General features: G+C 45.0%; 1 protein-coding gene across 1 annotated transcript in view; it reads right to left on the bottom strand.

Moving 5' to 3' along the window:
* Positions 1 to 23824, bottom strand: part of LOC127582808 (transcription factor CP2-like) — a 60328-nt gene that overhangs the window by 11475 nt on the left and 25029 nt on the right. Inside the window, exons 4-10 of the mRNA XM_052038374.1 lie at positions 23346 to 23451; positions 14185 to 14291; positions 13079 to 13231; positions 9588 to 9698; positions 9404 to 9504; positions 8331 to 8385; positions 7143 to 7236 (exon numbers count right to left, since the gene is read on the bottom strand). Of these exons, the coding sequence (XP_051894334.1) occupies positions 7143 to 7236; positions 8331 to 8385; positions 9404 to 9504; positions 9588 to 9698; positions 13079 to 13231; positions 14185 to 14291; positions 23346 to 23451 (727 nt within the window). The remainder of the gene's footprint in view (positions 1 to 7142; positions 7237 to 8330; positions 8386 to 9403; positions 9505 to 9587; positions 9699 to 13078; positions 13232 to 14184; positions 14292 to 23345; positions 23452 to 23824) is intronic.

Raw genomic sequence — 23824 nt, 5'->3', positions numbered from 1 at the left:
CTACTTCCTATACACTCATGACTGTGTGGCCAGATTCTGCTCTAACTCCATCTACAAGTTTGCAGATGATACTGCTGCAGTGGGCCGTATCTCAAGTAACAATGAGTCAGAGTACAGGAAGGAGATGGACAGCTTAGTGACATTGTGCCATGACAACAACCTTTCCCTCAATGTCAACAAAACAAAAGAGCTGGTCGTTGACTTCAGGAAAGGGGGCGGTGAACATGCACCTGTCTACATCAATGGTGCTGAGGTCGAGAGGGTTGAGAGCTTCAAGTTCCTAGGATTGAACATCACCAATAGCCTGTCCTGGTCAAATCACGTGGATACCACAGCCAAGAAAGTTCTCCAGCGCCTCTACTTCCTCAGGGAGCAAAAGAAATTCGGTATGTCCCCTTTGACACTCACCAACTTTTATCGACGCACCATAGAAAGCACCCTATCTGGATGCATCACAGCCTGATATGACAACTGCTCTGCCCAGGACCGCAAGAAACTGCAGAGAGTTGTGGACACAGCTCAGCACATCACGGAAACCAGCCTCCCCTCCTTGGACTCTGTCTTTACCTCTCGCTGTCTTGGTGGAGCAGCCAGCATAATCAAAGACCCCACCCACCTGGGACATTCTCTCTTCTCTCATCTCCCATCAGGCAGAAGATACAGGAGCCTGAGGGCACGTACCACCAGGCTCAAGGACAGCTTCTATCCCACTGTGATAAGACTATTGAACGGTTCCCTTATACGATGAGATGGAGTCTTGACCTTACAATCTACCTTGTTGTGAATTTGCACCTTATTGTCTACCTGCACTGCACTTTTTCTGTAGCTGTGACACTTTACTCTGTACTGTTATTGTTTTTACCTGTACTACATCAATGCACTCTGTACTAACCCAATGTAACTGCACTGTGTAATGAATTGATCTGTATGATCGGTATGCAAGACAAGTTTTTCACTGTACCTTGGTACAAGTGACAACAATAAACCAATGCCAACACAACCTGTGTCTGGGACCTTCCCTGTTCATTCCTCCAAAATAAATCTGGATTGAGTTTCATCCAAACATCTTCAACAATTCCATGAGTCTCCCTTTGGCTATTTTATACATTCTTCCTTGCCAGTGCTCGTCCCCGTCTGTTCCTTTCACTTCCTTCCTCCCACTTCCAGTCTCTTCAGAGTCCCCAGCTTCCTTCAGATCTATTCCTGCAGATTTTATTTAGCAGGAGCTCTCTCCAAACACCTGCCCGAGATGACCCTTTTTCCTAAAAGTATTTAGAATTAAAAAAGAGAAGTGCTAAAAAAAAACCATACTTTCTTCCAGAGTTGGTCTCTGCAGTGACTGGAAAATTAATCTTTAAGTTCTCTTTGTCATTGTATTGTGAATTTTTCTCTTGCTTTTTTTCCACACTCTTGTTCTCATTATCCCTCTGTTCAGTCTTTCTCTAGGACTGTTAGTTACACTGCAATGCAGGGAAACTGGAATTTTCTGCATACGTGATTTGTTTTGCACTGACGCAATTTGCCTCTATTCTGTCAGTTCATTATCCAGGAATTGCAGAGAAGAGTACAACTCTCAAAATTCTGAGGTACCTTTTAGACAGAACTTGATGTGGAGTTGAGGGAAATTGGGCCGGTGGGGGGTTGGGGTCAAGGATCAGCCATGGCATTTCATGCCGGGGTAGGCTGAAGAGGCCCTGTGACCTACTCCTGTTCCTACGTCTTTTTCTTGTGGTGTCTTCCTTCCAAACCAGCTCAATAGATTAGTTCTTTATGTAGCTGAGTACGGAGATACAAGAGACTGCAGATGCTGGAAGCTGGAGCAAGAAATGAGCTGCTTGAGGACCTCAGCGGGTCAGGCAGCATCTGTGGAGGGAAATGGACAGTCGACGTTTCGGGTTGAGAGCCAGAGTGAAGAGTCTCGACCCAAAGCATCAACTGTCCGTTTCCCTTCACAGATGCTGCCCGACCCGCTGAGGTCCTCCAGCAGCTCACTTATAAAGTCATGATTGAGTCAATCACCTCATAGTCCTCCATGAGTGATTGTTGAAGGCAGTGTTACTACAGATGAGATTCCACTGACAAACAAAATGAGCAGTGACCCTCTTCACCCTGAACATGATGCTGTGACTTAAACCATGACTCATTCCTACTTCTGGTAACCCAGAGATCCTTCAGGACTCTCCTCTCTCCCCTGTTAACCCTTTACATCACAGATCTGCTGTGGTCGGTATGTTTAGATATTATTATTCCAATGTGTTCCCGGGACATGAAAAGTGTTACACAAACTTAATTCCTTCAATCACCTTCTCTTTCCTTCTGTCCCCCATAACTCCAAAACCATAATCTTCAATAATACTCATTCAACCACAATGTTCAAGTCATAATATTCACCATGTCTGGCTCATTCCTGAGCTCAGTGTTTGATGAACTGCTGTGGCTCCCAGTTAAGCAAAAACACAGTGTTAAAAATCTTGTCCTCAGTCCCCTCCACCTCTGTGACCTCACCTCTCTTTATTTATCATCGGGGAAAAGAAAATAGCAGAGGAATTAAACAATTCTGTCGCATCTGTCTTCATTGAGGTCACACGAAACCTGCTGGATACATTACAGAATCAAGGGTCTAGCAGGAATGAGGAACTGATGGGGCTAAAAACTGGTCAACAATTAGAATTGGAGAAGCTGGGCAAGTCAACAGCTGAGAAACCTCCAAATCCTGGTGATCTGCATTGCAGAGTTTTAAAGGAGGTGTTTTGGAGATAGTGAAAGCTCCGGTAGACATCTTCCAGAGGTCTATAGATTCTGAAACTGTTCCTGTGGATTGGAGGGTAGTGAATGTGAGCCCACTACTTGAGAAAGGAAGGAGAGGGGAAACAGGGAGCTACCAATCTGTTCGTCCGACGCCAGTGGTAGGGAAATACTGGAATCTATAATGAAGGATGTAATAATGAAACATCTTGAAAAGAATAATGGGATTGAGCAGAGTCAACATGGATGTATGAAAGGTAAATCATGTTTGTCTAATCTACTGGAGTTCTTTGAGGATGTGACTTGTAGAACAAGTAGGGAGAAACCTGTGGTATGTTAACCTCTGGGTTCGATTACGGAAGAAAGGAGTCTTATTGCAATTGTGAGGTAGCACCTGGAATATTGTGCACAGTTTTGGTGTCCCTACCTAAAAAAGGGTGTACCTGCCATGAAGGGAGGACAGTGAAGGTTGACGAGACTGTTTACAGGGATTGCGGGGCTTGCTACACGTGGAGAGAATGAATGGGAGTATGGACTGTAGCACTTGGAAGAATGAGAGGAGATCTCATTAAAACTTAAAAAGTTCTTAGGTTTTGACAGGCTGGATGCAGGGATGATGATTCTCCTCACTGAGGAGTCTAGGACCAGGGGGCACAGTTTGAGAAGAAGAGGTGGGCCATTTAGTCTGGGATGAGGAGGAATTTCTTCACTCAGGGGATGGTGAACCTTTGGAATTCTCTACCTCAGACCGCTGAGGAAGCTCAGTCATTATGTTCATTCAAAACAGAGATCGATAGGTTTCTAGATATCCAGGGATATGGTGATAGTGCTGGAAAATAGCACTGGGGTAAAAGATCAACCATGATCTTGATGAATGATAGAACTAGGTGCCTACTCCTGCTCCTCATTTCTTATGTTCTTCTGTTCTGTCTTCAGAGCCTTCTCCAACAGTGTGAACCTCTCAGATATGACTGCTCCTTTGTTCTGGCTGACCTCAATTACTTTGCCCTCGGCAGTCATGCCTTCAGATCCCAAGTCCCAAATTTTTGCAAATCCCTTCATATAAACCTTTCTCCCTCCCAACAGTCTTTAAAACTAACCTGTTGGTCCGTTTCCTTAATATGTCCCAATCTGTGTCTCATTTTGTCTGCTTACCACTCCTGTGAAATGCCTTGGGATCCCTTGCTAAATTAAAGATGCTATATAAATGCTAAGTGCTGTCAACATTGATCAAACTTTCTTAGATCTTGCACTCTGTGTACACACAAGTTTCTGTAATCCTGGTTAGTTCTTGTTTCTGCATTTACAAGACAAGACAAGACAAGACAAGACAAGGCAAGGGAGCAGAAGTAGGCCATTGGGCCCATCGAGTCTGCTAGATTTACTTCATGCACTTTAGTTTTCAGTTCCTCAGGGCTCTCTCAATGCAAAACCGATCAAAGCTTCCATCTTCTACATTCCATGGTACCTTGGTAATCCTTCACCCAGGACCATCTTCCCTTAACTCAAGTAGAATCCCCACACCTTCTCCACCCTGAAGACTCCCTCCTAAAAGCTTATTGGTATTGGTTTATTATTGTAGTTTCCTCTCTCATGCCAAATAGTTTAACCTCAACAAAGCTTCATGCCCAATAAAACCCCTCCAAGATTTGAACATCTGGGACCCTTTTCTAAATCCTGAACAAACGGAGACTCGGTTGTCAGTGTCCAGGTCTTTCTGACTGTGGACCCTGTGGTCAGTGTTCAGTGAGGAAACAAATACGTGGTGCATTGCCAATAGAAGGGTCCATGCTTTCGCGGATGGATGTGAGAAAGGTGGCTCAGCTACCTTGGACGATCCTCACTATCAGTGCTGGAGCACTCAGTATTGGTATTGGTTTATTATTGTCACTTGTACCGAGGTACAGTAAAAAATTTGTCCTGCGTACCAATTGTACAGGTCAATTCATTACACAGTGCAGTTACATTGAGTTAGTACAGAGTGCATTGAGGTAGTACAGGTAAAACAGTAACAGTACAGAGTAAAGTGTCACAGCTACAGAGGAAGTGCATTGCAGGTAGACAATAAGGTGCAAGGTCACAACAAGGTAGATTGTGAGGTCAGAGTCCATCTCATCATATAAGGGAACCGTTCAATAGTCTTATCACAGTGGGATAGAAGCTGTCCTTAAGTCTGGTGGTAACACTCTTCACTCTACAGAACTATTCTTGCCTGCCTGGTGCCTTACAATTCTTATGTTATAATTTCTGTTGTAACATAGAACCTCACAGTACAGGCCCTTCGGCCTACAATGATGTGCTGATCTATGTAAACCGACTTCACGATCAATCTAACCCTTCCCTCCTACACAGCCCATAACCCTCCATTCTTCCTTCAGACAAATTCTGCCTCAACGCCTTCCCCACACATTCCTTCCATTTCCAGTCATCACAGCTTCAGATGTCCATACGTTTCATTCCTTCGTTTCCCGTTCTCTCCATCTCGTTCTGCTTTGCATTTCCTCTCGCTGCTTTTTGCCTCCTGGTTCTCATTATCCCCTCTTGTCTCGTTCACTGTCAGCCAAACGCTGATGCTGCATTGCAGGAGAGTTGGAATATTCTGGCCCTGCTTTGTCTTATTTGCAGTGACGGTGTGACATTCTGACATCCGCTGCCTTCAGCTGTCTGCGACAGGCTTCTGCAAACCCCACTGCCTTCATCAGGAGCCGCTGAAGTAAACCAGAGCCTAACTTATCACATTGCCCTCCTGTCAATTAAACCTTAGCTGCAAGCAACAATAATATCACTGGGACACCAGTGAGACTCCACTCTTGCTGTTGTATGAACATAACCCAGTTAAGTAAGCTTCCTTTCTATTCTCCTACCCTTCCACAATGTATTGGATGGGTACAGAGTAAGGGTGTTGCAGCTTGGGGTTATAGACTCATGGAGCTAAAGACTTAAACACAGAGCAGCCCATTCTATTCTCCCTGCATTCAGATTACTTCATCATCGTACACAGGGTGCACTGAAATTCCTTGCTTGTGTGAAGCTCACAACCGCCCCCCCTCAACTCCACCCCCACAGATTCTACCAGTCACAGAGTCATCGATTCAGTCAGCATGGAAAGAGTCCCTTCGGCCCTGCAAGTCCACATGGACCATCAGCCACCCAGTAGGGATAATTCACAGTGGCTAATTAACCTACCAGCCAGCACGTCTTTGGGATCTGGAAGGAAATCGGAGCCATCGGTGGACAAGGAGAACATGCAAACTCCCCACCAACAGCACCAGAGTCGGGATCCAACCCGGGTCACTGAGGTGTTGTGAGGCACCAGCTGTGCCCCTGATGGCCCTGGTGTACAGTTCCAGGACAGATTAAAAAATGGTTGGTCAGTGCTCCGAGCGTGACGTGACACGTCCTTACTTGGCGAGTAGCCCTGATCTGGAATGTGCTGGATGCAAGTTGTGGCTTCAACAAGGGAATGTGGATTCTAACAGGGGGGGCGAGCCAACATCTTCGTGAATGGTGGAGCAGGCCCGTGGAGTTGTGTGTCTGACTCCTGCCCCTATTTCTTATGCTCTTACAAGGTCACTGGACACCTCGAGAAGGCAAAAAAAAAACTACTAGGAAAGGAGTACCAGGCAAGTTTGAAACATTAAATTAAAGAACAATCAAAACACTGCAGATACTGGACATCTGCTATAAAAAATTCAGTAAATGCTGGGCACATCAGGCAGCAGCATCCACAGAGCTAAGCTTTCACCAGAAAGTGGGTTAACATGGTGTAAATCCCATGTAAGAACGGATGAAATGACATCCAAACCCTCGGTTCTGTTTGTTGTTGCAATATATTCACCATTTGCAAAGTGATTTGAGCCACAGCATCTGAATGATTCACAGAAGGTTTAATGCAGCAAATTATCAAAGGTCTTTCTTCATTTAATGGATGGATACATTGGTGTAGTTAAATCTCCCAAAGAATTTCAACATTTTGAACACAGAAATGGAATAACACCTGGTAGATTAATAGGTAATATAATGAAGTATTGAAATTGTTCATACATTTACAGGTTAGGTTGGTGCTACCAAATCCCCACTGGAACTTGGTCCTTGGCACCTTGGTCACTTTCATTTTGGATCTCAATCCCAATTTTATCTCTCTCTCTCTCTCTCTCTCTCTCTCTCTCTCTCTCTCTCTCTCTCTCTCTCTCTCTCTCTCTCTCTCTCCCTCCCTCCCTCTCTCCCTCCCTCTCCCTCTCTCTCTCCCTCCCCCTCTCTCTCTCTCTCTCCCTCCCTCTCTCCCTCTTTCTCACTCCCCCTCTCTCTCTTTCTCCCCCACTCCCTCCCCCCACTCTCCCCTCCCCCCTTTCTCATCCATTGCCTTGAACCCTCTGGTGAAAAAACTGGGGTTTTACCTGAGAAATTAGCAAACAGTTTACAGAAGGTGGTGAATCGGTGGAGATGAAGCCACTGCTGTGTTTCCTGAATTGTTAACGTTGGTGACAGATGCTGCAAAGAGAGAGAAAGCTGAGAAAAATGCATTTCTTAATATTTGTCAAGTTACCACAGTCCATTCAGATTAATGGTAGTTTTAAATGCATTCTATTCTTGGTTAATGTTATTGGAGGTGACAACATCATCCTAACCCGGATACGTATCACTGTTCCCTCAGTGTCATTGGGTCTAAATCCTGGAACTCTCTCTCCAACAGCACTGTGGGAACACCTTCATCGGAAGGACTGCAGCAGTTCAAGAAGGTGGTGAGCCACCATCTCCTCAAAGGTAATTAAGCATGGACAATAAATTCAGCTTGCCCAAGAACTGATGAAAAATAATGGTTGGTCAGAGACCCTCTCATTCTATTTTAGGGTTTTATGCTCTGGCAAGGCGTCTCTGAGCTTCATGGTACAGTGGCTGGATTCATTGTAGCAAAGTGACTACAGTGGTCAATGGACTGAAATCCCACCAAGTTAGGTCACCATGAATGTCGATGGTTAGTCACTAAATGTTCACGTAACCATAAGATTATAGGGGCAGAATTAGGCCATTCGTGCCATCGAATCTGCTCCACCAATTCGATCATGGTTGATTTTTTTCAACCCCATTCTCCTGCCTTCTCCCTGTATCCCTTAACCTATTTACCAATCAAGAGCCTATCAATCCACCCAATGACTTGGCCTCCACAGCCATCTGTGGCAACAAATCCCACAGATTCACCACCCTCTGGCTGAAGAAATTTCACAGTTTTAAAGGGACGTCCCTTTATTCTGAGGCTGTGCCCTCGGATCCTGGACTCTCCCATTGATGGAAACATCCTCTCCACGTCCACTCTATCCAGGCCTTTCAGCATTTTCATTACGGACCACGTACTGCATTAGTAAAATGGATACTTGATGGCTGGCACAGACTTAGTGGACTGAAGGGCCTGTTTCTGTGTTGTATGATTCTATTGACCTGCAGTAAAGAAATTGCTGCTCCTTGTCAGATCCAGCCATATGTGACTCCAGTCGCAGACTGCCTTGTTGAGTCAATGTCCTCTGAGGTAGGCTAACCATAGTTCTGGTGTCTGAAGGGACACTTAGCATAAGGAACTAGATACTGACCTCCACTGTGTTTTGTCCAGCCCTGTCTCCCTGGTGAGTGGGGGATGAACAACTGCTGCAACGAAAGAAACGTCCGTCAGACACAGCTCAACCCTCCTTGGATGCAGGACTTATACGAGTAAAATACACATGATGGAAAACATTATCTGATAATCACTGCTCTGGTCACTGTTGCCCAGGAATCAATCCTGTTGTGTTATCACAAATATACCTTCGCACACACCCACCCATGGGATCATCAAACCCCGCGCTCCATAAGTCTCGAGCAACCCTCCACCTATGTCCATCTAACCCAGGCAATGTGTCCTGCTTGCTGTCACGTTCTTTGATTGTTGTTTGTCCTGTGTGATACGTGCATGGTTCTAAAGGGCAGTTTATAGCGAAGCTACATTGGTGAATAAATGTTAAACCTAAAGGAGTTTGTACGTTATCTCAGTGTCTGCGTGGGTTTCCTCTGGGTGCTCTGGTTTCCTCCCACATTCCGAAGATGTATGGGGTTAGGAAGTTGTGGGCATGCTATGTTGCCACCGGAAGTGTGGTGACACTTGCGGGCTGCCCCCAGAACATTCCACGCGAAAGGTGTATTTCACTGTGTGTTTCAATGTACATGTGACTAATAAAGATATATCTTATCTTATCTTATAAAATGTCCTGGTGTCAGTCACTTTGGATGTGACTGCACTGTTGTAAGTACCTGAGATAGGTTTGAAGGACATAATTGGCATATGAATATCTTCCAGTTTTTTGGTGAATTTTCCCTGCTCTTATCGGTAGAAGTTGTAGCACTTCCTTTCTTCATTCTGTTTCCTTTACTGCACAGTAGATTTTTGCTGTGATTCCAGACATATGCCCCACCCTGTCTCCAACTCGTTGGCTGATGCACTGTTCTTAACAGGTTCCATTCGAAGAAATTGTTGCCTTTGTTAACAGCACCCGCTAAACTTTCAAAGACAGATCATGATTCCTTTGAAGAGGATGGGTTTGATTACGATATTTGGCACCTTTATTTTGACAAATTGGAACTGTCGATTGTTGTGCATTGAATAACAGGGTCCAGGTCAGGGACAACTTACCCCTCAGTGCCGTTGAATGGGATTGGAGAGGCAGGGCTGTAGCTCGGACTTCTGGTTGGGCTTGTGTTCGAACAGGACAAAGTGTCAGGCCAAGGGGAACACTGAGTGAAACAATGAAAGAACAATGAGTGAAATGCCAAGTATATGGAAAATTTGCCAGGACCTATGCCTGCTACCACCTTACCTCAGTCAGGACTGTGGCCTCGTATGCCGGCTGATACTTGGACCTCTCCTGTGGGGAACGTTTCTCGATTTTCTCTTTATCGGTCTTCAGTTTCCTGTCAGCACCTTTGGGCTGGAATTTAATAAGTGATCACGTCATTATTATTTTGTGCTTTACAAGTGTTTGCTATTTACAAATTGATTGCCGGGCTTCATGCTTTACTACAGTACCCACTTGTCAAAAAGAAGCCCTTCAGTGGCTGTAAATTGCAACCTGAAGTTGCGACAGGTGCTACACAAATACAATTTTCTTTAAACTCGAACTGGGTACTTCCATTCAAAGCCTGTGAAAGTGACGTTTATTTGTCCAGAACCTGCCTGTTCAAATGTTCAAGTTAAGAGGCACTTTAATGTTGGAAATGATTTTATCATGGATGTTCCTGCCTAACATTTGATGCCTTGATCTTGAAGCGACAGTATCCTTTGGCTGCTCAGCCTGGTGACCACTCTATCTGTGAAACCGGTGGACCAGTGGAGAAACTCACTCAACCTCACAATATTCATCCACAGGTGAAGGTCACCACTTGGCGATGAGGGGCAGGAACTTTGGCTGACTTATTTCCCAGCATTCCTGGCCATGGTTACTGTCGCTAGATTCAGAAACCTTCTACAAAGTCTGAGATCAGTTCGAGAATATCAAGAGGGTTGGAAATCTAAAATGAAAAAAAAAGAAATGCTGGAAACATTTGGCACTCAAGCAATTTCAACCTGAAACATTAACCCTTGTTTCTCGCTGCCTGACCTGCTGGGTAATTCAACATTTTCTGTTTTAGAGTCATAGAGTTATACAGCACAGAAACAGGCCCATTGGCCCAACTCGTCCATGCCAACCAAGGAGTATTCCTGACCCAGTCTCATTTGCCTACGTTTGGCCTCATCCCTCTGAACCTTTCCTATCGATGAACCTGTCCAAATGTCTTTTAAAACATTGTAACTGTACCAGCCTCTACCCCTTTCTCCATCAGCTTGTTCCGTATACCCACCGCCCTCTGTGTGAAAGACCTGCCTCTCAGGTCCTCTCTAAATCTTTCCCCTCTCATATGTGCCCTCTAGTTTTAGACTTTCCTACCCTGTGAAAAACCGTGATAAAAGTTATCTATGCCCTTCATGATTTTATAAAGCTTTTTAAGATCACCCCTCAGCCTCCTTCACTCTAGAAAAAATGGTCCCAGCCTATTCTGTCTCTTCTTATAACACAAGCCCTCCAGTCTTGGCATCATACTTGTGAATGTTTTCTGCTTAAGCTTAATCACATCCTTCCCACAGTATGGCCTAATATAGTCCTACAGTTTTTATACCTAAGAGCCGTTACTTCAGTGCAAATCTGGGATTGGACCTTCTGGGATTCTATAACTTGATTACACATGAGGCCATTCAGCCCATCAAGGCCATTCCACAATCCAAGTCCTTTAGGTCAGTTCAGAACGCTCTCGTATTCTGTATTCAAGTCCCACACCAAAACACAAACCCAGGCAGAGAGATGAGAGGGAGACCTGCACTGTCTCTCAGATGAGTCCTTAAACTGAGATCTGAGCCAGCTCAGATGGACCTAACAGATCCACTGGGACTCTTGTGGAGCCAGGCTTGGGGAATTCAAGAACTGCAAGGCATAGGTTTAAGGTGAGACAAGAGAGATTTAATAGGAACCTGAGGGGCAATTTCTTCACACAGAGGGTGGTGCGTATATGGAATGAGCTGCCAGAGAAAGTGGTTGAGGCAGGAACAATAATGACATTTAAATCACATTTGGACAGATGCATGGATTGGAAACATTTGTAGGGAATTGGGCCAAATGTGGGCGTGGAACTAGTTTAGATGGGCATCTTGGTTGGCATGGATGAGTTGGGCCAAGGGGCCTGTTTCTGTGCTGTATAACTCTATGCCAGGTATACCTGCCTCGGAAGCAGGGAAGAGGAGATTCACTGGACTGATTCCAGGTAAGAAAGAGTGCCATGAAGAATAACTGAACAGCATGGGTCCACTCTTGGCATTCAGAAGAATGAGAGATCGTTTGTATTAAAATATTGAGAAATATTTCCCCTTGAAAGGGAATCTAGAAGCAAGGGATATAGGAGACACAAGAGACTGCAGATACTGGAATCTGGAACAGCAAACAAGATGCTGGAGGAACCCCGCAGGTCAGGCAGCATCTGTGGAGACGGATGGACAGTTGACGTTTTAGGTTGAGACCTTTCATCTGGACCGGGATATAGATTCTGAATAAGGGTCCACGATTAAGATGGCAAATACTTTGAGCAAATGGTGATAAATCATTGGAAATGTCTATTCCAGTGCACTGTGGATGCTGAGCCACTATATATATTCAAAGTTGATGTAGGTAGGTTTTTGGACTACTGAAGAATCAAGGAAATTGAACTGAGGACAAGATCTGATCCAACTGGCCCCCATCACCCTGTCTCTATCCCCTTCCCCACCCTCTCCATCTGCCCACCACCCCGACGTTCCTCCCACCGGTTCCCCTCCCTCACCTCCTTCCCTTTATTCCAGGCTCCACCTTCCTCTCCTATCATATTCCATCTTCTTCAGCCCTTTGTCACTTCCGCCTATCACCTGCCAGCTTCTTACGTCATTCCCACTCTCCTGCCTCCCTCACCTGGATCCACCTATCACCCGCCAAGTCTTGCTCCGCTCCTCCCCCCCCCCACCTCTTTATACTGGCTATTCTCCCGCTTCCTTTCCAGTCCTGATGAAGGGTCTCAACCCGATAGGTCGACTGTCCATTTCCCTCCATAGATGCTGCCTGACCCATTGAGTTCCTCCGGCTCCTTTGTGTGTCGGATCAGATCCGCCAGGATTTGATTGAATGGCCGAGCAGGCTCGAGGGGCCATCTGGCCAACTCCCGCTCCAGTTTCTTATGTTCCGATCCCTCAAGCAATATCACTAAAAGCAGAATATCTCTGATCTTTCTCTCGGTGCTGATCTTGGAAGCCTGCTGTCTGCAAACCGGCCGCTGCGTTCCCTTTATTTTGGGAGGCGGCACTTCAAGAGCACTTAACTGGCTGTAAACACTGAAAATCCCTGGAGCCTGTCTTGCTGCAATCATTGATTGTCTCTCATTGTCCAAATTCTCCTACAAAGGAGTATCGTTAGGGGAGAGGTTGGTATGCAGGCAGCTTCACTGAGTTGTCTCCAGAATGAGCCAAGAACTTTGATAAATGGAACACAAATAAAGCTGATAAATGGGAAGTCCACCGTGGATTTTAGTGGATCTGATGAATTGATAAAGAACAGACAGGTGAGAATAAATAACAACAATTTTTCATTAAGTTCCCCATCTAATGACTAGGTTAAGTTGCCAAGTGCTAAACAACCACAGTGCCTGCTCCATTGTGAAGTGTGGACTGTTGGTTGCCAGCTGTGGATGTTTTTTTGACATTGATGAATGGATTGTGGTGACATCCTGTTCTAAATGTGGTGAAAATGTTTGGTACCTTAAATACTTTGACCTGGCAACTTGCAGAGTGCAGGTGCTCAGTGTAGTCTCCGTTCTCGCTCATCTTGAACGTGTCGATCTGGATTCTGAAAGGGACCCCCTTCTCTCCGCCATTTTTTCTGGGAGTGAATTCTGTACTGATACAGTGAACCTGAGGAGCAGATTTAGTAAAACTGGAGTCACTTGGGGCACAGAGGTAAGTCTGAGTGACACTTGATGAATAGTAATGGTGCTTTTCACTATTTAATTGGGGCTCTCATTGCAATGTCAATGGAAAAGCTGGCTGGTAGAGATATTGAAGATGTTGCATTGGTAAAATTAGAGAATAACTTTGACTTGAGTTTGGCTACTTGTGCAGAAAGGAGGGTTTGTCCACTACATCTGCCCAATTCTTGTTCTTGTGTGGCAGCACCGACTGAAAATGGAAAATACATCATACCCAATAATGTAACTAATAAAAAGGCTCAGCTGGAATCCAAACTATTCTTTAACTTTGCTTTTAGAAGCATTACACCCACATATATCACACATATTAAAACACATCCATTAATTGCAGTTTGAATGAAACTCAAACGCTTTGTCAAGCAAGCAATTGTGGGAAGCTTTCTTTAAGATAGTGGGCCTATGAAGAGGGAACAAGATGGCCAATTGGTTCATCGTCATGCTTCAGAGACAGAGAACTCAATTGGGTGCCACATGGAGTTCCAAAGGGTTGTACAAGGGGCATTAGGGCACCAATTTGTGCCATGCCACATCGGCAGGGGTGGCAGCAAGAAAGGAGAAACTGAATGTGGGGCTGGCATGATGCACCATCCAATCATCATGCAATTTTAGAAGAGAAGACTGACTAGGAGTAAACTGCTGGCCTCTCATACTGCCCAAGGGACATAGAGACCAATGGAACAGAGGAATGCAACGACTGTGTGGCAGGAGACGAAAACAAAAGGAGCGCCAGCAGAAAGAAAAATTAATGCAGAAAGAAAGAGCAATGGGAGATAAAGGATGGGAGAAGAAAATAAGATGGAGATAAATGGAGAAGGGCAACGAGGAGGGAGGAGAAATGGAGTGAAACAGAGAAAGGAAGAAGAAGGAAAAGACACAAACCTGAATGGAGACAGAGGTTTGTTTCTTTGGGTCCCAGAGAAACTCCGCAGCATTCAGCAAGATGGGGTTTACTCGAGGGTCGACAATTCCAACTGACAGGGGAATATCTGATGCAACAAAATCATTTAAGAAAAGAAAGAAAGAATGTCATAGTGTGAAAGCAAGCCACAGTAAATGATGGATTAGCTCAATTACACACAAATACTTCAGACCAATGAGTCGCTCCCTGACCAAAGGAAGATTGGTGACATGCTCCAAGACCCTGCCCCGTTATACTTGGCTGCACAGTGTAAAAAATAATATTGTCCAAGTAGACCCCTACCCTGTACCTGAAGGACATTGTCAGCTCACCATATAGGGAGTTGTGGTTGCAATCCTGCTGATAGTAAGTGCATGGTGTAACTGTTTAATGCACCAACAACACATTACATTGATATACACTTCTTTCAATGCATTATTGACAGCTTATGGAAACAGACTATGTCCCTTTTGAACCAAAACCTATTATTTCTCTACCACACCGAGACAGCGTGGCCCACTCTAACAGTTGTGATAAATTGCTTTTCTATAGAACACAAGGCACCCACTGCAACTCCTGGCAATCTGTGAGGCAGAACACTGCACTGCTCGGATTTATGCACCATAATAATATACAGACAGAATATTATAAAGAACTATTGGTAATTTGCAAAGTTTGCATTGGGATGACCATTTGCCACCCTTAGAGAGGCATCGACCAACAGTGATGAATATTCCTTGTTAACCTGGAATTCTAAACATCATTATAAATATAGCAGTGAGTAAACAACGAGTGAACAGTAGAATATTGATAAGATATTTATTTATTAGTCACATGTACATTGAAACACACAGTGAAATACGTCTTTTTACGTTACTGAGAATGTGCTGGGGGCAGCCCGCAAGTGTCGCCACTCTTCTGGCGCCAACATAGCATGCCTACAGCTCCTAACCCGTACATCTTTGGAATGTGGGAGGAAACCAGAGCACCCGGAAGAAACCCATGCAGACACGTGGAGAACATACAAACTCCTTAGGATCCAAAGTCCAGAGTGCTAACCATAACACCATGGTTATGTGTTAAGGACAGTTCTTCTTTACAAAGAAATTTGTGCAAGTTGAAGAAATCAAATGCCTTCTTTGGTAGTAACAGTGTTTTAGATATGAACAGAGAAGTGTTTGAAGACCAAGAACTCAAACCCAGCACCAAGCTCATGGTTTACTGAGCTTAGAATATAGAACATAGAACAATACGGCACAGGAACAGGTCCTTTAGCCCATGATGTCTGTGCCGACCATGATGTCAACTTCAACTACACATCTGCCTGCACATGGTCTACATTCATTCCCTGCCTGTACACTTGAGTAGAAGGGAAACCTGTTCTCCTGTGTGTTACTGAGACAAGGACCTCACAGGTGTAGAAGTACCACTAACACTGTCCTCACAGAATCCTGTAGGTCCACCGGGTAAATAGAGGAAACATTGTCAATTCCTCTTCAGGTCAACACCCCCAGCATCAAGGGTCTGATCACACCCAACCAGCTCCAGTGGACAGACCACATCATCCAACACTAGACTCCTGAAACTGACACCCTATGCTGAACACTGTCATTGCAAGGGATTCTCGGGAGGAGAGGGAAGATGGTCCAAGGACATCCTCAAAGCCTCCTTGAGACAATGTAACATCTATTGGGAATCCTTGGCCCAAGGCCACTCAGACTGATTGAGAAGTATCCTGGAAGGTACTGATCTCCTCTAAGCTCCCTGATAGGAGCAAGTGGAATCAGAATCAGGTTTATTATCACTGACATATGTTGTGAAATTTGAGGTCTTGCGTCAGCAGTACAGCGCAAGACATAAAGACATAGAAATTACTATGTTACAAAAATAAATAAATAGTCCAGAAGAGAAATAACGAGGTAGTGTTCATGGGTTCATGGACCATTCAGAAATCTAATGGCGAAGGGCAAGAAGCTGTTCCTGAAACATTGAGTGTGGGTCTTCAGGCTCCTGTATCTTCTCCCCGATGGTAGTAACGTGAAGAGGGCATGTCCGAGATGGGAAGGTCCTTAATGATGGATGTTACCTTCTAGAGGCACCACCTCTTGAAGATGTCCTTGATGATGAGAGGGTTGTGCCCATGATGGAGCTGGCTGAGTCTACAATGCTCTGCAGCCTCTTTCAATCCTGCACATTTGAGCCTCTATACCAGGCAGTGATGCAACCAGTCAGAATGCTCTCCACTGTAAATCTGTAGAAATTTGCAAGAGGCTTTGGTGACATACCAAATCTTCTGAAATTCCTAATGAAGTAGAGCTGCTGGCGTGCCTTCTTCATGACTGCATCAATGTGTTGAGCCCAAGATAGATCCACGGAGATGTTGATGCCCAGAAACTTGAAGCTGCTCACCCTTTCCACCGCTGACCTCTCAGTGAAGACTGTTGTGTGTTCTCCTGACTTCTCCTTCCTGGAGTCCACAATCAATTCCTTGCTGACATTGAGTGCGAGGTTGTTATTGCAACACCACTCAACCAGCTGATCTATTTCACTCCTGTATGCCTCCTCATCGCCATCTGAGATTCTGCCAACAGGCAACAGTGAAGAGTGGCAGGAGGGAAAATCCAAATAACCCACCCACTCCATTTAAGCTCCATCTACCCCATCTGTGGCAGAGTCTGTGGATCCCACAATGGTCACCTCAGAGCCCACAGAGCTGGAGTGGCAGGAAAGTCATCCTCGACCCCAAGGGTCTGCCTGATAAGGAGAAGGAGGTGTTCCAGTAGCTGGTGGTTAGAACTGGAAATGCATTGTCTGCTCAGGTGGCGGAAGTGTTGCTTTCAAAAGAGAATTGGATTAAAAGCTGGAAGCTTTATTACAACAAAGATGTGATTAAGCTAGAGAGGATGCAGAAAATATTGCCAAGATGTTGCCTAGATTGGAGGGCTTGAGTTATAAAGAGAGACTGGATATGTTGGGTCTGTTTTCCCTGGAGCATAGCAGTCTGTGCGGTGACTTGATAGAGATATATCAAATTATGAGAGGCTTAGATAGGGTAGATAGCCAGAGTCTGTTTCCTATGGAATGGGTGTCTAAACCTTAGATGGCATGGGTTTAAGGTGAGAGGGGGGAGGGTTAAAAGTGATCTAAGGGTAGTTGGTGTCTGGAACGAGCTGCCAGAGGAGGTGGTGAGGGCAGGGACAGGAACAACACTTAAGAGACACCTGGACAGGTATTTGAATGAGCAGGGATATGGAATTAATGCAGGCAAGTGGGATTGGCATCGATAGGCATGGCGGTCAACAAAGACACAATGGGCTGAAGGGCCTGCTTCTATATGCTACAACTCTATGACTCTAAGAAGAATAAAATTACAGGGAGTGATGTGTGCAGGAACTTAGAAAGAGCACACAACACACCCTGAAAATTGCAGGGTTAAATGGCATGTATCATAGAATTATAATGTCATACAGCACAGAAACAGGCCCTTTGGCCCACCGTATCTGTCCTAGCTATCCACACTGATCCTACCACCCTCTGGGTGAAATGTTCTTCCTCAGGTCACCTTTAAACCTCTTACTCCTTACCTTAAACCCTATGCCCCTTTGGTGTCAGACACCTCTGCTAGTGGAAGTTATCTGTTTTACCAACCTTTCCCTGACTGGACTGAGAGGTCAGGGGAGTGGAGCTAATTGTGCTGGGCAGACTCAACAAGCTGTCCTGTTCCATGATATTTTGTAGCTTTTCTCCGATACTGCTGTAACAAGTGGCACTTGAGAATATCAGTTTAATTTCCCTGATTCTTTATATGTTAACATTTTAATTGCATCAACTTCCTGTCAGAGAGAACATTTATTTGCTAATTTATGTGGCCTCACCTCACAGCTAATGTGGTAGAATCCTTAATTAGGAAGACAAGTGGTGTGTTGGCTTTTATTACAAATGGAATTGAGTATAAGAGTAAAGACATCTTTTCGAAATTATATGGGTCCCTGGTGAGATCATACCTGAAGTATAGTGTACAGCTTTCATTCCCCTACCTAAGGAAGGTTATCTCTGCAGTGGGGAAAGTGCAATGGAAGTTCACCAGATTGATTATTGGGGAGGTCCTCTGAGGGGAGATTTAGCAGACTGAGCCTATACTCTTCTACAGTTTAGAAGAATGAGGGGTGATCTCGTTGAAACATTCAAATCTCTTAACAGGTCTGACAGGATAGATGCAGAGATGATGCTCCCTCTAACTAGAACCAAGCGTCATAACCTCAACATTAGGGATTGTCCATTGAGGTTCTTCACCCAGAGGTTAGTGAATCGTTGGGATACTTTGCACCGCAGGGCTGGAGCCTCAGTCACTGAGTATATTCAACACGGATCGACAGTATGTTGGATATTAAGGGAATCAAGGGGTGTAGAGCTGGTGCAAGAACATGGGGCTGAGGTAGAAGATAGTTCATGATCTAGTTGAATGGTGGAGTAGACATGCCAGAGAGTGGCCTATTCCTGCTCTAATTACTTTATTTTTTAATGTTCTTATCTTTTATTCCCACTAAAGGTGAAGCCTTCACTTTAAATCCTTTTTACATTTAGGTAATCAAAAGAAAAATTGCATAATGCTCCTTGTTATAACTGGATTGTGTCAAGTGGCCCAGAAGAAGAGAAACCACTTTTATGTACAAATGCTTAGATGATGTGTGATAAAATTGCCTATTCAGTTGGCAGTAACAAAAGCTGCTTGTTCTGATCCAGTTATCGTTACTTCCTCCTTGTGTGGTCTTATCACTAGTGGGGCCTGAAGTAAACAACATAATGTTCTGATTCTATCAGGTGTCGACGAAACCATTCTGAATGTGTGCATTGCATTTGTACAGTGAAAACAAAGCATAAAGAGGTCACAAGAGCTATAGTCCTGGGTACCTGGATCATTAATCAAACTCTGACAGCGATAAGGGTAAACAATGCAGATGTGGGTTTTCAAGTATTGCCTTTCTCAGGTGGGCTCTGAGGATTCGCTGTTTGGATAATCAGAAAATTTATTGGCAACACCAAGTCAACCGGAGAGTTGGGTGTGAGGTACAGAGAGAGATTAACTCCAATCAATATTACATGGAAAACAAAGTCAATTTAATGAGTGGGAAAACATTAACTGCAGCAATTTCTCACTAGAAAAGTAAGGAAGTTGCTCTGGATATATGCAGTTAATGGAGGAAAGTTACATTTAATGTATGAACATAAGAATTTTAGAAATAGGAGCAGGAGTAGGCTATCTGGTCCCTCAAGCTTGCACTGCCATTTATCAAGATCATGGTTGATCTTTTACCTCAGTGCCATTTTCCTGCACTATCTTGGTTTATTATTGTCACATGTACTGAGGTACAGTGAAAAACTTTGTTTTGCATGCCATCCATACAGATAATTTCTTCACATCAGTGCATTGAGGTAGTACAAGGGCAAGCAATAACAGAATGCAGAATAAAGTGTCACAGTTACAGAGAAAGTGCAGTGCATGCAGACAATAAGAAGCAAGGCCATAATGAGGTAGATTGTGAGGTCAAGAGTCCATTTTATCGTACTAGGGGACTGCTCAATGGTCTTATAACAGCGGGATAGAAGCTGTCCTTGAGCCTAGTGGTACATGCTTTCAGGCTTTTGTATCTTCTGCCTGATGGGAGAGGGGAGAAGAGAGAATGTCCGGGGTGGGTGGGGTCCTTGATTACGCTGACTGCTTTACTGAGGCAGCAAGAAGTGTAGACAGAGTCCATCGAGGGGAGGCTTGTTTCCAGCATGTTCCCATACGCCTTGATTCCCTTAATATTCAGAAAACTATTGATCTCTGATTTAAATAAACATAAATGGCTGATCCTCTACAGACCTCCAAGGTAGAGAATTCCAAAAATTCATCACCCTCTGAATGAGGAATTTTCTCCTCATCTCAGTCCTAAATGACCCATCCCTTATTCTCAAACCATTCCTTCTGGTCCTGGACTCCCTAGTCAGGGGAAACATCCTCCCTGCTCTAGCCTGTCAAGCCCGTTAGGAATTATTAACTTTTAATGAGATCTCTTACTCTTCTAAACTCTCCGGAATATACTCCCAGTCTACTCAATCTCTCTTCAGACCCCAAACCTGCCATCAGTGGAACCAGTCTATTGAATCTGTGCTGTGCTCCCTCTTTGGTAGATCCTTTCTTAGGTAAGGAGACCAAAACTGCACAATATTCCAGGTGCCATCTCAACATAGTTCCAGGTGCCATCATAGTTTTAAGCAACATCACTTTCAAACTCAGTGATATTACTAAATCTCAGCCACTTGGAACAGGATACCCACTGAGCATGATTGACAAGCAAGTATCTCCACCTGACTTGGCTCCGAACATTGTCACAGTGAGCAGCCTTGGGCAATTATGTGAAGATTGGTGTGCTTTGAGCATTGGTTCTCACTGGGAACGTAAATGTACAAACCTATCCCAATAGTCCGACAATGCCTAATAACTTACAAGCTATCACATTATTGACTGAGCAGGTCTCTGGTTTTTCATTACAATCTAGGATTCTGGTTATGCATCTCAGGTGAACCATGTTATTTGGTGATTCTGACCAGTTTAGTTACGTTACTTCCCTCTTTTCAAGGACTTTCCCAGTTATTTTGTCTCTAGTTATGGATTGTCTGAAGCAGTCCTGGTTCCTTATGTATTCTACCCTAAGCCTCTCTGCCCATCTCTCCCCCTTAAGATACTCTTTAAACCTCCTTAACTAGCTGCTGGTTACCTGTTCTAATATTTCTTTCTTTGTCTCAGTGAAGTTTTTTTTGCTGTCACTCATGCTTACCAGCACAAAAGTCTCAACCTGAAAGATCGGTTGTCCATTTCCCTCCACAGATGCTGCCTGACCCCAAACATGGGCAAATGGGACTGGCTCAAATGGACATCTTGGTCAGCATGGACAAGTTGGGCTGAAGGGCCTGTTTCCGTGCTGTATTGCTCTCTGACTCTCTGGCCTGCCGAGTTCCTCTAGCAGTTGTTTTTTTTGCCTCAGATTCCAGCATCTATAGTCTCTTGTGTCTCCACTCATATTTACCACATTACTCCGTTAAAAGTGCTTCAAATGCAAATTATGGTAATGACTTGTTATACAGTGGGTACTTTCTAAATCTTCTGTCCTGTGACTCAGGCTAGTTCACTATAAAGCTGGAATCCATTATAGGATTTTGTGGCTTCGATCGCTCAGTATTTACTGCACAATGGAGTTACTAATTAAGGCATTGAGGGCAGGCATGGTAGTGTAGTCTGCCCTCAGTGTAACACTATTACAGCGCCAGCGACCCGGGTTCAATTTCAGCCACAGGAGTTTGTATGTCCTCCCCGTGTCTGTGTGGGTTTCCTCTGGGTGCTCTGGCTTCCTCCCACATTCCAAAGACATACGGGTTAGGAAGTTGTGGGCATGCCATGTTGGCGGCGGAAGCGTGGCGACACTTGCGGGCTGCCCCCAGAACGCTCTACGCAAAAGATGCATTTCACTGTGTTTCGATGTACACGTGACTAATGAAGAAATCTTATCAAGTTTTACAAAAACTAGTGTCTCACTTTCACAAGCAGGCAAATTCACTGGGAGTGTGGGAATGTGGAATGAGCCCTCTACTGAGTGATTGCGTCAGAGATTTACAGAGGATGGTAACAGGCCTTTCAGCCCAACTTGTCCATGCCAACCCAAAGTGCCTACGTGAGCTAGTCCCATTTGCCCCACATCTCTCTGAACGTTTCCTATCTGTGAACCGGTCTAAATGTCTTTTAAACATTATAATTGTACCTGCCTTTACCACTTCCCCAGCAGCTTGTTTCATATACCCACCACCTGTCCTTCAGATCCCCTTTAAATCTTTCCCCTCTCACCACGAACCTGTGCCCTCTAGTTTTAAACTTCCTTACCTTGGGAAAAAGACCGCAAGCATCCACCTTATCCACCATGATTTTATAGAAGTCTGTAAGGTCACCCCTCTGCCTCCTTTGCTCTAGGGTAAACAGACCCAACCTACCCGGTATCTCCCCATGACTCAAGCCCTCCAGTCCCAGCAACATCCCTGCGAAGGTTTTCTCCACCCTCTCCAGCTTAATCACATCCTTCCCATATCATGGTGATCAGAACCACACACAATACTCCAAGTGCGGTCTTGCCAATGCCTTGTACAGCTGTACCAACTCTTATACACAGTGCGTTAACGATGAAGGCAAGTGCGCCATATGCCTTCTTCAACACCCTGTCTCTCTGTGTCGCCACTCTCAGGAGACAACTGTTTTAGGGGAAAAACACAATGATGCTGGAGGAACTCAGCAGGCCAGGCAGCATCCGTGGAGGAAAACAGGTGGTCAACGTTTGGGTCAGGACCCTTCTTCAGGACTGAAGATAGGAAAAGGGGAAGCCCATTATATAGGAGGGAAAAGCAGAGCAATGATAGGTGGACAGAAGAGGGGAGGCGGGGTGGACACAAAGCAGTGATAGGTAGATGCAGGTAAGAGATAGTGATGGGCAGGTGCGGGGGAGGAGGGGAGAGCAGATCCACTGGGGGATGGGTCAAAGGTAAGGAGGAAATAGGGTAGAAAAGAGAGAGGTTAGGAAAGGGAAGAAAAGAAGATGCATGGTTGGGGGGTGTGGGTATGGGGGGGTGGGGTGTTGTGGGGATTACTTAACGTGGGAGAATTCGATGTTCATGCTGTTAGGCTGCAAGGTTCCAAGAGGGAAAGTGAGGAGCTGTTCCTCCAGTTTGCACTTGAAATTCTCCTGGCAGTGGAGGAGGCCGAGGACTGACATATCAGTGATGGAGTGGGAGTGGGAGTTGAAGTGACTGGCAACGGGGAGATGCAGATTACGGTCACAGACAGAGTGCGTGTTCTGCAAAACGGTCACCTAGTCTGCGTTTTGTCTCACCAATGTAGAGGAGGCCACACTTGGAGCACTGAATGCAGTAGATGATATTAAGGGAGGTGCAGGTGAATCTCTGCATCACCTGTTTTAGAATACTTCGATATCCTGAAAGGTGTTTCCTGAAGAGCATTCCAAGCTCTCTCCCTGAAAGTGGTTTCACTCCCAGCGAGCGCCAAAATCTGAAAGCCCTCCGCACAAACATGGCAATGCTGACATTGGGCAGGACCTACCGATATCAAGCAACCGGTCTCCTGGTCTGTTCCATTTCCAGCCCTGGAACTGTTGGTGTTCACTGTACTGGAGCCGCCTGTCATGGAAGACCACCCTAACTGTACTCTACAAAACAAAAGGAGAGAGGTGGTGGTGAGAGAAAGGAGGTCAAAACAAATGTTCTCCCCCCCACCCACACCCCATCTCTACTGTCAGTCCAACTGATAACACTCTGCAATCTCTGTGTTCCTTCACTTCTTGCATGGTGTTGATCCCTGACTTTTCTCACCAACCATAGCCAGCTGTGCCTTCAGCTGTTTGGGCCTGTGCTCTAGAATTTCCTTCCTAAACCTCCTGACTCTCTACCTGTGTCAAATCCCCATGGTGAATTATCTTCCTCCCAAGACGAACACAGGAGCTCCAAATGGAAGGCCCTCGATGATGAGATCCTTCTATGCAGTACTGGAGATCTGGGAGAGGAGTCTGTCCTCAGGGCTGT

Source organism: Pristis pectinata, chromosome 25 (genome assembly GCF_009764475.1).
Source record: "Pristis pectinata isolate sPriPec2 chromosome 25, sPriPec2.1.pri, whole genome shotgun sequence".
Lineage (NCBI taxonomy): Eukaryota > Metazoa > Chordata > Chondrichthyes > Rhinopristiformes > Pristidae > Pristis > Pristis pectinata.
This window is presented reverse-complemented; position numbering and strand designations above follow the sequence as displayed.